This window comes from Hippichthys cyanospilos, chromosome 17 (assembly GCF_059441005.1).
Source record: "Hippichthys cyanospilos isolate Australia breed blue-spotted pipefish chromosome 17, RoL_Hcya_1.0, whole genome shotgun sequence".
NCBI lineage: Eukaryota > Metazoa > Chordata > Actinopteri > Syngnathiformes > Syngnathidae > Hippichthys > Hippichthys cyanospilos.
This window is the reverse complement of record NC_142385.1, coordinates 13,731,722-13,747,960: the sequence shown is the minus strand read 5'-3', so window position 1 is coordinate 13,747,960 and position 16,239 is coordinate 13,731,722. Positions and strand designations below refer to the sequence as shown.

The window sequence follows — 16,239 nt, the reverse complement described above, 5'->3', positions numbered from 1 at the left end:
GCCAATCCCATTTAGTTTATACATTTATAAGCGTTAGGGTTTAATTTAATATATGAATGAATAATGTGAGTTCATCTACTGTATATTCATGCTAACATCAAACGAGAAGCATGACTTTAATTAACAACACAAGTGAATTAAATACAAGGATAAATTTTATACTTTTTTCTGCTTTCTTTTGAACATATAAAGCTCACAATAGTACGACATATTTTGACAATTGCTTTTACTTGCTTTTTTTGTTCGCAAATTTTGGAATGTGTTTATATGGTCGATAAAATAATAAATCGAAATGTTACAGTAAAAAGTACAGCGCATAGAAGAAGTCAAAGAAACACAGCAGTTTGGTAAAATATATACTTATTTATTTCTTCATACAAAGAAATAATATGAACGTTTAGTATTTAATTATCTAGAAACGGATGCTGCATTTTGCTTGCTTTGCATTGTGTGTACCCCCCCCCCCAAAAAAAAAAAAAAAAAGCCTCCGTCACACGTTTCCTTGTAATTCAAACAAAAATGGCCAGGTTGAATAAAACTCAACCGCATAAAAACAATGCAGCTGCTCACTTTTATTTAATCTCATTTCGCATGATTGCGGCGGTCCCGTTTAGCCCCCCCCCCCCCCCCCCCCCCACTCAAAACCTTAAAAATCTTCCTACGCAAATTACGACGACATGTAAATGCTTCTTCAAACATTGCACAAGATGTGAACACTCAAATCGGAATACAGAAAAAAAGAGCAACTAAAGATCGCCAACAAGCAGACAAAATGAGTGGAATTGTAAAAAATGAAGAGGCACCAAATCAGAGCTTTTTTTTTTTTTTTTGCTACATTCAGGCCTCGCGTTTTTATAACGCGACGTCTGCTAATGTACGATCAAACAAAAAACGCGCAACGAAAACCGTGCGCGAGCTCCCTTCTTGCATATCAACAATTCAAGTAGAAAACAAACAGCGAAAAGATAAGGCAGTGGCTTATGCGTAAATGTGATTTTTTTTTTTTTCGCAAAAAAAAATAAGTTGAGTTGGGGTTCGTGAGAGGCGTGAAGTTTGTTAATAAGGCGTAAAACATGTCGGTTGGATGCTAAAACAGTCGCTTAGCCTCCGCAATTCTGCGTACGAGACCATTTTTAGGGGAAACGTTTCAGATTATTTAAAAAAAAATGAGATCAATTCACACTAGTTACAAAGCATTAGCATAACAAAAAACGTTGGACGGATGGCTCATTTTTTAGCATAAGTAGATGGAAGTTAAAAAAAAAAAAAAAGTCAGAAAAATGCAATTTTGCGGATCAATGAGCCCAATTGATCCAAATGTTGGAATTTGGGAAGGTTAAGTTAGTGGTTAACTAAAAAAGAAATAAATGCAGTAGTCACATACTAGCGATCATAACGATAGTAGCTTCACTGATGACATTATATAACCCTTATGGCATTATGTTACAAATTATGGGAATTCTTTTGATTTCTTTAAATAATCTATAGGAAAAATAACACTAAGGGCCTGAAATTTCCAGCAGATGATTATACATGTAAAATTTCAAAATGCAATGATTCTGACATTTCTATAAGATTGCAGCTGGACGTGCGAGATTTTGTGTACAAACATAATCATTGTCCAAATTTTGTACCATATAATCCCATTCTAATAACAATTTTTGAGATGCATTTTAATAGGATTTATGCCATTGATTTTCCTGCGATTTTTGCAACATTACATTGAGGGGCGGTGATGTCAGCAACTAGAAAAATCTTTGTTAACTTGTGTTTCACCTCAAGACAGTAGGTGGCGGCAGAGAGCTGTGAAAGACAGCCCATACCATTTTTCAATTTCTTGTGGGTGTTATTAATAATGCTAATTGTGTGCACAAAGGTTGAAGTAAAGATACTGCCGATACAATCGTTAGATGTGATATTAGCTCTATTAGCGACACTAGCATTATTGAAACAAGTTCTAATAGTTAAACAGTATTATCTATGGTAATAATCACAATACTAGAGATTGTAACAATAGTGGCGATACTAGCAAACGTAACGATAGAAGCAATACTAGTATTAGTAGTGAAACTAGCGATACCAGTGCTAGTGACTGCATATACTTGTAGTGGCGGTACTAATGACCGATACTACCTATAGCAGCGATATCCGTTCCTATCCACAATAGCGAGACTAGCAACATTAGCAATGTTAGCAAATGTTGCAACCTAACTAGTTGGAAAACTAGCGATACTATTGTTAATATCTGAACCAGCGATACTATCATTAGTAGTACAGTACTAACGGTAATTGTGATAGTAGCAAAGCTAGCATCACCAATAGCGGTAGTATCTTTGGTCGCACTGCTAGCAAGTGTAGCAGCATTGATACTAATGTAGTATCAATGCTAGTGACAGTGACAAAACTAGTCACTGGCAATAGCAACAGCGCAAGTAGCGATACGAACCAAAAGTAACGATGGTAACAATAGTAGCGGAAGAATTAGTTTAGGCTGCTGCGAGCAAGGAGCTCTGTCTTCAATCCTTGGAAAATTGCTAAACGGAAAACCAGCGCAGGACCGTGTGGGCTGGAATCGGTCGCCGAATGGACAAGAGGAATGTTCATTAAAACCAAAGCAAACCGAGAACAAAAAAAAAAACGAGTGAGCTGGAGGTTATGAACAAATATGGTTAGGCAGCTTAGTGAATTAATTGCTTAGAAATAAAAATAAATTATTATAAAATAGATTTCTGTACATTTTACATATATATAGCAATATCTCCACATTTTGCCATTTCATTACCAGGGGTCTGACAATAATAATAATAATAGGAATAAAAAATACAGAAGTAGTCTTTTTTTTTTCTGTCCCCGCGTCAATCCCAACCAAAGTTGTGCGCGGTCATCTGATAAAACTTCATGTTGAAGGGCCGGTAGAAGTCTCTGAGGCGGCGCACCACCTCGGGTCGGATGTCGGGGTGGGTGCGGCCTTTGGTTTTGCCCAGGCAGTGGGGCTTGCTGCTCCCCTCGGCCTTCTTGAGGCACGGGAAGCCCTTGGTCTGGTTAAAGTAGAAGTGTTTGTCGGTGATGATGCGTTTGAGGCCCAGGAAGTCCTGCACGCGTCCCAGCTCGCCGGCCGGGTCGCTGATGAGCCTCTCGCCGCTCACAAACAGGATCTGCTCCATGGGGAAATACTGCAACCAGTTGTCCAGGTGCTTGGCGTAGATGCCGATCTGGATGGCGCTCCACGACGTGTCGATGAGTCCCGTAGTCCTGTTCTTGAAGGCCAGGCTCTCGAAGGACGGGATGTCCGGTTTCTTGGACAGCGTCTGGGTGTAGTCCGAGATGGCCCGGGTGACCGGATCCCGCACCACCACGATCAGCTTGGTGGCCCGCGACATGGCCGAGATCCGGGCCGGCGCCTCTTTGGTCACGAAGTAACTTGGGGTCTTCTCCATGGTGATCTGGCCTTCCAGGGTCTTGGGCATCAGATCCCTGCCGGGACGAGAGATGGGAATTTAACCATGTTATGTCATGGAATTAAGTAGATTGGGTGCGCGTCTGATCGATAACTCACAGAGCCCCACTTAGCGTTATTGGAGGTCAAAAAGAAATTAGTTAAGGTAAACCGATTAGCTAAGCACGATGGCTCACTCGGAAGACGTTTCTCGTTGCGAGGACTGACCGAGGAATTTATAAATGACCTTCAACTAAGGAAATTCGGTTGACAGTGAAGGCCGGAGGGCTTTTACCGCTAACCCAGACTAACTACCGCACACCGATTGGTTGTACCTCTCGACCTCCCGTTTGTAAGCATTTAGAAGTTGGCATGTTTTGACAATCGATGCATTATTTTAGCCTCCTATCTTTTTTTTTTTTGGTATGCTTTATTTTTTAATTACAAGTCAAATCAAGTACTTTGTCATCCTACCACCAGGGGGCAGTTTTTTCCACATTTCCAAGACAAAAGCTTTCCTCACTACATGTATATTATTTACCAGTGTGTGATGGCATTGAGTTTCTCACCTGATTCCTAATCTATACAGTGCTAGCTGTCAAATGAGACCCATTTAAAAAAAAATGGAAATAAATTGAGTTTGAAATGACAGAAAATGACATTTTGACTACTAATGAATTAAAATTTGCTTAAAAGTAAATAACGTGATTGGTTCTAAGTAGGCTTATTTTTTTCATTGGTTCGCTCACACCAAGTAAGCTAACAGTGTGTGCCGTTTGTTTGAATGATTATTTACTTTATAACTATCAAACTTTGACGCTTTGTTTATATACACTGTTAAAATTTTGCTGTGATTTCACAGTAAATTTAAACTTTCCCAGAAATGACTACAGTTATATCCTGTGAATGCTTTTACAATAAGATACTGATAAATTGATTTGACTGTAGAATAACAGGTAAATACTGTAAAATCCCAGTATTTTAAACAGGTATTCATTGTAGTATTACAGAGTAACTTACATACAACAAAACACAGTAAATTAATACAGGTAATTATTGTGAAAAGCTGGTAATTTTTAACAGTGTACTGCTTGGGGCCTAAATATACATGAATAATTGTGATTTCAATTTTGATCAAAATAATCGTGACTATTATTTTGGCCATAGTCGCGCAGCCCTACTTTGTGTGATTTTATGTTTTCTGGGTATGCTTTGCATGTCATTTCCGAAAAAAAAAGTGTAATCCTACTCAACAGCGTAGACTGCGGGGTTAGCGATTATGTCGATCGGAGCGGCACGAATCCCTCAAAGCCTTTGCGATCGCGGGAGCGTCAAACGAGAGGACGCTTGGATGGCGAAACAGTAAAAAAGTGGCGAATTCCTCAAGTGGAGGCCCCCGAATTGTTTAAAAAAAAAATTCTTCACCTCTGACTTTTTTGTGTCGCTAGAAAAGTGGAGAAAAGAGAGCGGGTGGAGTTGGGCTCTTGGGGAAAACAATGGCCATTCTCCTCCCTTGTGATTTATGAGCTGATGCTCTTAAAAGACGCTGTCAGCAAGCTCTTGTGTTTCTTTAGCGCCTTTTTAAAGCGGGGCCCATTGTACGCCGCGCAAGGTCCGAAGCGCGCACAAGAGGCGCTTATCGAGGGCCCGGAGAACTCTTTCCAGGGGCGCGCGCTTCAAGCGGAACACTCGCAAACATCCCGACGCTAAAAAACGAGAAACCGATCACGCCTTCTCTTTTGGGGACGTTGTTAAAAAAAAAAAAGGACAAAAAAGTCAAAAGCGGCGATAAGACACAAAGCGGAGGCGCTTGTCACATGACGCCATCAAACGGACCTGCACCTCCCCCGCTACCACCCACCGGTTCCCAGCTGAGATAAACACAGAGGAAGTGGGTTATTTCTGTCTGATGTGTCCGTCTTCCTCCGGTCGCGTTTGATTGGACGATAATGGCCCACCGCAGGCTGGTTTGTGTTTTGATACAAAAGCTTGTCGCTTGGGTTTGGATTCTGAATGCATTTGAATGTCAAATCGGGGCGGTTTTTGTTGGATTTGAATGCAGGCAAATAAGCGGGCGGGCTTGTGTAGCTTCGAGAAGGCGCGGTGATACTTTTGTCTTGATTTTTTTTTTTTTTTTGAGGACGCCACACTTGAATTCAAATGAAAACGACGACCGCTCGTGCCCACGAGCGCCATCGACGCTTGAGTGGGATCAAAAAGCCCGCCGATTGAGCCACTTGAGCGCCGCTATACATTCCCGCATCCCATTAGCGCTTTTCTGACCTTGCAAATAAAATCCGCTTTTTCAGAACTGATACTAGTTTTGGAGAAGTTAATAGCAAACTTCTGACACAGACTAAAATGTATTTCATCTTCAAAAGGGACGGTCAGCAAAAAAAAATCATATAAACTTCATTAAATCATTCAATGCCAGGGGCGTATTTTCACGTTTTTTTAAGAGTCCACACATTAAACCCAAGATATTTAAGTATTAAATCAATACACTTAAATATTAAATCGATACAGTTGGCTGTTAGCAGCCGGTGTCCATTGCAGCTAACAGCAGCTTGTGTTAGCTGAGGTTGTTAGGGCATTATTTTCAATAGAAGAAGCAAGCAGACTGAACCGACGTCCGAGTGCATCCTTCTTCACGCATGGGAATATTATTAAAACTGAGAGGATCATGATTCAAGTAAGAGTACACCAGTTGGAGAACACGGAAAGGTATTTCATTTGATTCGTTTATTAATTATGTTTTTTTTGGCATATAGACATAAACTTAGTTGAACACGAATGATGTCAAACTTGGGTATTCGTGGCAAAACGAACTCGAGCTGCGTCGCGAGGAAAAGGAAAAACAACTGCTTCGAGCGCATTCAACGTTCGTCTGGCGCTGCTGCGTTCACTGACCGCTCACAATGTGGGAAATCGGAAACACGCTTAACTTAACCTGCAACAAATATGTAACTTAGGGATATTAACACAAGAAAATATGAAGAGTTTCATAAGATGAGATTTATTTTGCTATGGTTTTTTATCATTTTAGAAATTTACCCGAAAATTAAGGTTGAATTTTAAACACAAGTGCATCCTATATTTGTAGAATGACGGTTTTTGGATTCTGCATATTTGTACTTTGCGTAAGTGGCAGAAAGCTGCTGAAAAAACAAAAGGTATCTGCATTCGTGTCATTTTTGGGCGCGGAAGGAATCAGGAGGAACAGCCTAGCGCCCGCAAGCGCCGTCAACACTTGAGCGTGATCCAAAAGCCACTCGAGCGCCACTCGGCATTCATTCCCTCCTCCATTGATCCCCGACATTTCCCGGCAGGCACCATTGGTCCGACGGCAAAGTGACATCTCTCAAGAGAGGAAGGAGGAAACCGGCACTGAAAGGCCCCCTTTCTTCTCCGGAGAGCCTCTCAACCTTATCCAGATCCTTCACATCAACGTCGAGCGGTGGACACAAAGACCTTTTTTGCTTCAAGGATCCAATAAGGATCTTAAACGCCACTCCATTGCTCGCATCAAACATCTCGCGCACGCTTTTAGAAGCAGACGCCCGTACTGTATGCGGTATCTTTAATGCGCGCGTTCATCATCGGAACGCCGCCGCCGAGGGCTTCTGTTGTATATTTTATAAAGTGGCACTTAAGCGCAAACGGAAGCCGGGCGTCGTGAAATAAAAGTCCGCGCCGACACGGAGTTTAACCGCCGAGAGCGGCGTCGCTCGTAAATCCGAAGCGTAGGAGACCACGCGCTTTGGATTCGCGCCCGTTGCGTAGCTACAAATGGCCGTCCCCTCATAAATTGCATTCGAATCGAAATGCCGAAGGAAGAGGACGTATAACGCTAACCCTCGGAAGCTTTGGACCTTCGCGGTATGGGGATGACGCAGGAGCGATTTCTATCGGTGAAGGTACTTCTTATGAAATGTATTTTCAGCCAAGTACCTTCTAACGAGGTCAAAGAATTTTGGAATGAGAGCGGGAGAAAAAGATTTATAACAGAATGCTGAGCTATTAGCGTTTAATTTATTAAACTTTAGCTCAAACGTACATTTCAGACTACAATCAGCACGGTAGTTACGATATACACGATAATAAATAAATACATTTTTTTATGGAAGGTAGCCGACACCCTTGGCTAATGCGTACCTAATATAAGCCAATTGAGCACTGTAGTGATAAATGTGACCATTGGATGGCAGTGTTTCCACACTTACAACACAGCTATTGCCTACATCAATTCTAACTGAAGAATGGAAGTCAATCTTTTCATATGATACATATTTACATAGACAGAACCCACAATATTTTGTCGGCCTTGAAAGATGAGTGAAAATGCTAAAGATACTGGCCCTCTAGAAGTTTCCTTTTCCGGCACTAAAAGAGTTAAAAAAAAAAATACAGATAAGCCGAACTAGACTATAAAACGCAGGGATCAAATTATAAATTGCGGATTATAGTCCGAAATTTAGGGTGGATTTGTAATAGCAAATCTGCTGATCTGGTTGACAAATGCAATGCTCCCAAACGGCGGCACGGTGTCAGAGCGGCCTGGGAACACGTTGACCCTCCGCTACAAGCCCAACCCGAGTCGACCCCGAGCGCCGCAACCCGTCCCATTCATCATCTGGCAGCAAAAAAAAACGACTGGAATAAAAAACTCCCCAGTCCGCACCATGTCTCGGAGGCGGCATCGCAAAGTAGCGAAGACATAAATAGAGAGCAATTGCACTTTTTTCAGTTTTAGACTAACCTGTAACCTGTATAAACGCTGTAAAAAGATGATTTATTTTGTTTTTTTGTTTTGTTTGCATTTTTCGGTATACAGTGATCAATCCTACTTCGCAGTCTCAGATATCACGGTCTCAGTACTTTGCGGGTTTTTCCAGGAAAAATTAAAAATATTTCAAAATAAAAAATAATTTTAAAAATGCGCAAAAATCGAAAAAAATGGAAAAAAAGCAAAAAATTACATTATACAGTACTGTATTTATCAAACAACTACATAATATTAGTTAATAACTATGTTAATAATTCTTCAAGCGTTAGAGTTTGTGATGATATCTTATTTTGAAATGCATGCTTTTAATTTGTCGGGTCAGGTTGCATTTCCGTTTCCTGTTTTACGTTCTCTGCGCGTCATTCGGCTCGTTACGGTGACGTAGTGAATGACAACGTAAGCTCATATTTATAGTTTATTATCATTTACTTTGACAACGCACCTCTTAGAAGGCAAACGATTATTTTTTTCTTTTTCTCCTCAGGAAATCGGTTCTAAAATTTTTTCACAAGTCATGGAACCTGTGACTTGCTAAGAAAAATTAAAACCAAAGAACAAAATGTGTATTTAAACATAACAAGTACACGTTTCTTCATATACCAAAAATTCATGATTGAAATTGAAAATAAAATGTATTTAATTAATGGCGCATTTTTTGCACAGTCGCCATACTGTCAGAAGCGAATATGGGCCCAGACCTGTTGCTTTCAGACAAATATTTACCGTAACACCCCGTGATAAACTGTAACGATTGTGTCATCTAAATATTTGGATGCGGTGTCGCTCTGCAAATTTCGCAGGGTCTCTGCGTGAAAAGAAGAGTAGTGTGCGTCAGCTGGGGAGGGGTTCACGGAGTGTTAACTGTGCGGATGCGACAAAATCGGTGAGCTGTGCAGTGGAGCTGCAGGTGAAGTGTGTGTGTGTGTGTGTTTTGAGTGTGTGTGCGTTTTCTGACAGATGACATGCACCATGAGACACACGGCGCCTTGATCTCACTGCAGCGAAGATGAATAAAAGATGAAAAAGCACATAGCACCTCAATCCCTCTCCCCGCACAGGAAGTGTGTGGGGGGTAGGAAATGGGGGGGGGGGGTGCTTTGTTTTGCATCACCCGTAAATGGCAGTGAAGCCAGGTGAGCAACAATGGATTTTTCCGTCATATTCTAGCTTCCACTTTGTTCCCGCCTATTTTATTTAAAAAAAAAAAAAAAGGCTTTTAAAAAAGTTTAAAGGGACAATGTGTAAAATTGAGAGGGTTTTTCATTAAAAAGGAATAAATGATCATAAACTTCAAAAACTTGCGAATAAATGCGTTTTTCAGGACCAACGGTACACTTTAAATAATCGTAAATCTAGTTATTGTGAAATGATATCACATGGGGGGGTGGCACCCCTCCGGAGACTGCCACGTCTGATACTAATATTGGCCCCTCACAGTTTTAAAATAACGAACTTACAAATTTGAAGAATAGGAAATGGTAGATTGAATCAAATATCACCCAAGACTAATTCCAGACGGTGTGTGTATTAAATTTACAGCTGTATGTATTCTCCATTGTACACAATTCGTTTTACTTTTTAAATATTTTTTTGGAATAAACACTAAGAAATGCGCGCCAATGGCGTCTCCTTGGTGAATGCTAGCTAGCCAAATGTTTCGACACTAAAGCAGCCACCGGTTGGTTCAAATACAAGTGAGCTGCTGCCGGCGTTGGGGTGCTGCGCATATTTGAGGGAGCGCATACGGACATTGGAGAGCAAGTCAGGGCTTCTAATGAGCTCTGCGCTTTTACTGCCAGGCTAATGGAAACCTCAGGAGACCTCAGTCACGTGTCTCCCGGAGGCGCTCGCCCTTCTTCCGCAACCTAATGGTCACCTCTGGGACTTAGTACCTGGGACAAGAAGTGCGGCTTTGCAGGTTGACTGTCATCCTTGACTGTTTGGTCTTTGGAGAAGGAGACCAGTCGTTGTCCTCACGTAATAATTATTAAATTGTGTGTCATGACTGTAAATTTCAGACTGTAAGCCGCTACTTTTTTCTCATGCGTTGAATCCTTTGCCTTATAAAGCATTGAAGCATATCTGCATTTTTTTTTAACCAGCCACGAGAGGGCAAGCTCTCGGTAAACAAAGCGAGACAAAAAAAGATACCATCGAAGTTTTAATTTTGAGTTTGAACTTAGTTCGCTCGCACCCAATCGCACCTAAGGACAATTTAGTATGCCAACTCGTAAACACGATCGGCCGTATTACTGTTGTGTTGGTGCTGTATTCTAAAACTATGAGTGCATCAGTGTTAGTTTGAAAATATGTTGTTCTCAAGATGCAGCCATGTTCAATCTGTTTTGAAGGCCTGATGTCACCAGGTAGTTTGGAAATAAACGAATGAAATAAAAAACATTGAAACTACCATGCGTAAATATCTGATGCTACATGATAATGCAGTCGGAAAAATACGGTATCATAATAATAGTGCAACGCCTGGGAAAAGCGGCAATTTAACGCGCTAACGTATGTTTATTTAGCAGCGGTGAATGACCGTTTACTAGAGTGTGGTTTCGGGAAAAGGGGGGGGGGGGGGGTGCACTGGCGTCTGAATTATCACCTCGTTAAAAATGAGACTAATTTGCAAGGGGACACACAGGGAGGGTTTGTGTTTTTTATTGTGGATTGTGTTAACACAAACGCCGATGTGTGTACGTGTGTGCGCAGCGGACATATTGTCCCGATCGGTGTGGGCTGGGGGGGGTCCCCCCACTTTCACAATTAACCACTTGTAATGGCAGCTTAGGCAGCAGGAGTGGAGGGGTGGGGGGGGGGGCATACATGCTGACCAAAGGGGACTTTGGGGGCACACTTGTGGTCAGCGAAGCCTGCAGGAAGAGTCACCCCTATGTTGGAGGGGTCAAGCGTGACGCACACACTGGAGGACTGTGAATGAGGGGGGAAAGGTGTGTGTGTGTGTGTGTGTGTGTGTGTGTGGAATGGGGGAAGGGACAACCTGTGGAACAATCCCACATAAAAGCAACTCGTATGGGGAGTAAAGATGAGACGGAAGCCCGTTCGGCTGAGTCGGGAACCTGCTGCTTGCGTCGCCCGACATTCTGGAGTCAGGAAGCCGACAGAAAGAACGGATGAAAAGATTGATCAAGCGGTTAAATCGCTTCTAATCGGGGAGGGGGGGGGGGGGGTATTTGGAGTGGACATAAATGATGAAGTCAAAGGGGGAATATTGTAGAATATTGTAGTGTATGATTATGTAGACTTATAAAAAATTGGATTCCATTCTTTAGCTAGAAAAGAAAGTAACATTCTCTCTTATTCCGTTCTTTAGTAATTCCTGTTGAAAATATGTCATTTCAGGGACACCAAGACATTTTGGACAAGACAAAATGAGCTTGTTTGTGTTTCAAATACTATCAACTGCTAATAACTGCTATTGGAAATACCGATACTTTGAAAAAAAATGCTAGATATCGGGTTGATACTAGATATTGGTTCTAACCCAACCCTCATTTAATACTTTTCCGATACTTCATCCAATTCTTTGACCTTTGAAAGCATTAAAAAAAAACACGAGGGAGCTGAAATTTCACTCAGACACTGACAACATTTCAAGTTTCAACATGGCACCACCACTTAGTTACCGCACAACCAGGAGTGTGTCATCTCTTGGCTAAAATACAGCGAAAATGATGTGGAAGAAAATGACCCAAAATGGGCAAAATACCGCTTGAGGGTTAAAAAAAAAAAAAAAAAAAAGACTCCCTGAAGTTAACACATTTTTAAGTGATCATTATAGGCTATTAAAAGCCATCAAAAAAAGGCCGGGGCGGTCTACGCGCTACATAAACGATGTGATATCAGGTCAATTGGAATTTGGAACGTAAAATTGTAACCTTGGTGCGTGCAACCAAAATAAAACAATAATGTGTTTTTGACACTCCGATTTGATTTGGAAATATTCTGATAGGTTTCGTGGCCCCCGATCCACTTGTCGCCCGTTACGTCCGGCGGTCAGATGGTCACCAGATGGCAGTGTGACCCCGCACACCCTCCAATCAGGCCAGGGCAGTCGATAGCTACGAAAAGCGTTCCGCACCAACGACGATGCAAAAACTCGGCGTTGGCAAAACGGCGCCACGGGGAGGAAGCGCGACGGTTTGATGCTTTTGCGAGAAACTTAACAAAAGGAGCAGGTGGCCTCTTTTTTTTTTGGGAGGGGGGGGGGCAAAGGAAGGAAGGTCACGGGCGACAGACAGTGGACGGGGGTCACCTGCCAGGAAACACTCAAGCGCACCCCGCCGAGGATGAATAAAAGAGCGAGCAGCCATCCAGGACTGTCCCGGATGTGTCACGAGGGGACGGGAAAATAGGAGTGGGGGTTTTCGGGATTTTGGGGGAAAAAAAAAAAAAAAAAACTTCCCGACAAGTCTACTCGAATCGCGAAACCGGTGACATTTGTTTAAAGCCGGCAGCGATTAAAAACATTGCTTCGTTTCACTGGGTGCACTCATACGTGGCGTCATTTTGCCATTTGTTCGCCACTGAGAATGACATCACAGCTGCTCAGGAGCCAATCACGGCTCAGCTAGTGAAAGTCACGTGACCAAACTCGGAAGAAAGGTTTTTATACCTACAAAAGGATTTTTATCATAATATCCCAGATCTCGACGATCAGTAGGCGGGCTACACGCTCAACTGTTTGCCAGCCAATCACAGAGCTCATACAGACAAACAACCAATCACACTCACCAACACACCTAGGGACAATTTGGAGTGTCTAAGTACTGTACATACCACAAATGATTTGGGGAATGAGGGAGGAAACCAGAGTATCCAGAGAAAACCCACACAGGCACAGGGAGCACATGCAAACTCAGCCAAATCAAAACCATGACCTCCACATGAGGCAGACATGCTTACGATCCACCATTCCAAGTTATCCATTTAAATAACTTTGAATACAAGAATTATAAGAATAATACGTGTACCAATTACGATCATGACATAAGGGGAGGGCTTAGCGTCTGCAGCCAATCAGATGTAGACACCAACCATTCAAACCAATGTACAATTTTGAGGTTTCAATAAACCCAAAATGTCTTGAGATTTGAACCTCAATCTACAGACCTGTGAGGCAGACATGCCACAATGTGATAAAGTGTCACGCAATAAATACACACTTGTAATACTCAATTTTAAGCTAATTATTGTTTTTTTTAGTTTCAATTGCCATCCCTTTGAAGTAAAAGTTAGTTACTCGTTTGCTCCATAATCTGTCCGAAAAAAGACTAAAATGTTGTTTGTTGTTTTCCAAAATAAAAGCAACGATGCTACATGATTATTTCAAGAAATTGCAGTGGAAATAAACATTTAAATCTACGTCGAAGCTCTACATATGAAACAAAACCTTCGAGATGTTTGTCAGTGTGTGTGAAATTTGGGCGAAAAAAAGGACAAGTAGCAAATTAAAACCCACCGACCCTGCACATCATTTTTCAGTGTAAATTCTGTTCAATAAAGTCAAGCTTAACTGTTTTCATTCGTCATTTTTTGTTTGTTGATCTAAATAAAATTGTTTTATAGTCACAGAAAATAAATGACTTACTTTAATATTCAACCGATCTTAAAAGAAAAAAAACGTAGGGAATGAATCGGGCTCAAATCGAGTGAACAGGAGCACAGTTGATTTATGATTTTAACTAATGAATTCTCGCGTTATTTTGCAGATGCATTTTTACTCCATCAGAAATTTACGGCCTTAAACCCAATCTGTTTGATACATGCAATAAAAGTGCCATTTTTTTCCCCAAAACCCAGAAATTTTCAAATAAAACGGCGTGAACCCAAATTTTTCATTTCATTCAAACGAAACACCGAAGAAAGTCTCACATAACTTCATGCAAAAGTGTTAAAAAAAAAACAACAACAACAAAAAAACCCAAGAGCTGCAGTGTTGCACCGCGTCCAATAGAGATCACTACATGCTGCACATTAAATGGAATGCACGAAAAAATAAAGTACCCCATCCGTGCCAACGTTCTTCTTTTTGCTTTACTCAAATCCTCTTGAAAGTTTACAGGGTGTTAAGATGTATTAAATTGATATGTTAAAAGATGCAAAAGTGTATTCCAAGCGTCAAATGCTCATTTTAAATTATTCCAAATTAAAACAAAGACCGAAAGATACTAAAATATTAATAGTGCCATCATTTTTTCTTTTTGCATTCAAGTGCGATTGAAAAGAAGGGTGTGCGTGTGGGGGGGTCCCCCTCACCTGTACCACTCCAGGCCGTTGTCGTAGTTGCGGTCGAAAAAGTGCGGCTCGGCCCCCACGGCCCTGATGTCCGGGTGCACCCGCAGAAACTCCAGCAGCGCCCGGGTGCCTCCTTTCTTCACCCCGATGATGATCGCCTGCGGGAGCTTCTTGCTCCCGGCGCCGTTGGAGAAGCTGGACAAGGCGCCGGGCTCCGGGACGCGGGTCTCGGGCTCGTAGCTGAGCAGCAAGTCCCGGGACGCGGCTCCGCGGGCGGCCGCCGGCTCCTCGTAGTAGTCCACGTCCTCCCAGCGGAGCCTGGAGAGCAGGTCGGCGCGCTCGCTCCTCTCGCCAGCCCCCGCCCCGTCCCGGTCCCTATCCCGGGGCGAGTCGAGAAGCACTCCCGTGGAGCAGGGACCCACGCAGGAGTAGAGCACGAAGATCCAGATGAAGAGCATGATGCTGAGGAGGAGCGCCTTCTTCTTGCGGCAACGCGGACTGGGACGCGGCGGGCTATATTCCATAAGCCTCCCCGGTCACGGGCACGTCCCAGCGGGGCATGTCGCCTCCGTCACTCCGGTGATACTCCTGGACGATTCGCGTTCATGGTTCACTTGGGCGCGTCTCGGATTTAGGCGACTTCAGGCTCGAGCGGATCGTTTAGAAGAATATATCCGACGGCTTGGACTCACTGGGGGAGATTTTAATCATTTTTACAAGAAGTTAAAAAATAAAAATAAAACAACAAAACTTAAGTTGGCAACGTATTGTTCCAAGCTGCCGATGCAGGTTCACCTCACATCGGAATCAGCAAAGCGCACGAGCGGAGCTTTATAAAGGAGCGGGGAGAATGATTGGCAGCCAAAGTAGCCAATCGCGTCTCTAGTTCATGGAGAGCACGCAGCTGTTTGTTGATAAAAGCCAGCCAATTAGGAAAGAGGAGGCGCGGCCGTAATGGTGCGAGTCATGTATGGGCGACAGACTAAGTCGAGTTTAGCAGGAGTTTGCAGACTATTTTGTGATCTATTAATTTAAAAACGGTACTTTAAAGCCTCATTTAATATTACAATGCATAAGGATTAAGACGGGTTGAAAGAAAATGGTAAAAATGTTATGAAATTTAAGTTGATCACAGTGTAAAGGCATTCTATATTAATTTTGATGCATGGCACATTATTGGAGCAGATGCGACCGTAATGTTAACGAACAAAGAAATGATCTTTAATATATTTTGACCCCTCATTAAAATATGAGCATCAATAATTTCATGGAAAAATGAACGACGCCTGCACATTAAAAAAAAAAGAAAAACTCCTCAGAGACTGCCATAATTAACTTTTAATTGCATTTAAACCCAAATCCCATAAAGATGACGAGGTAATAAACAACAGTATCAATAACAACAACAAAAAAGAAATAACAACAATTGAAAACAATCATTTTCCGTTATTTGAATTGCACTGGTTATTTGTGTGAAATGGCTGATGGTCATCCTCTTTTACTCCAAATGAAATTGGATGAGTTCATTTCTTTTTACATTTCTATATATCTATATATAAAATTGAATTTTATTACTAAATAATAGATGTGGTTTCACATATTTAAATAAGGTCAGTGATGCAAATTCATTGCCAAAAACAAAACATTACTGTATATACAATTAAAAATTCCAAGGTATGTAAAAAAAGATTATGCATTTTGTTATAAAACACACTGTGAATATGAAAAATTGATGAAAATCACAACAATCAAAATTGAT

General features: G+C 41.8%; 1 protein-coding gene across 1 annotated transcript; it reads right to left on the bottom strand.

Moving 5' to 3' along the window:
• Window positions 1–654: 654 nt before the first annotated feature.
• Window positions 655–15,270, bottom strand: hs3st3b1b (heparan sulfate (glucosamine) 3-O-sulfotransferase 3B1b). The gene is made up of 2 exons (XM_088439350.1): window positions 14,502–15,270; window positions 655–3,474 (listed from the first exon to the last, which is right to left on the bottom strand). Exons 1-2 carry the CDS (start codon window positions 15,002–15,004, stop codon window positions 2,856–2,858), a joined length of 1,122 nt encoding a protein of 373 aa, XP_088295476.1. The 5' UTR covers window positions 15,005–15,270; the 3' UTR covers window positions 655–2,855.
• Window positions 15,271–16,239: the final 969 nt, after the last annotated feature.

Bases quoted from the DNA above. Each gene is read 5' to 3' on its own strand.
- hs3st3b1b (XM_088439350.1), bottom strand. From the start codon at position 15,004: ATGGAATATAGCCCGCCGCGTCCCAGTCCGCGTTGCCGCAAGAAGAAG. The intron at 3,475-14,501 runs GTGAGGGGGACC...TCGTCCCGGCAG, and splicing joins AACGGCCTGGAGTGGTACAG to GGATCTGATGCCCAAGACCC.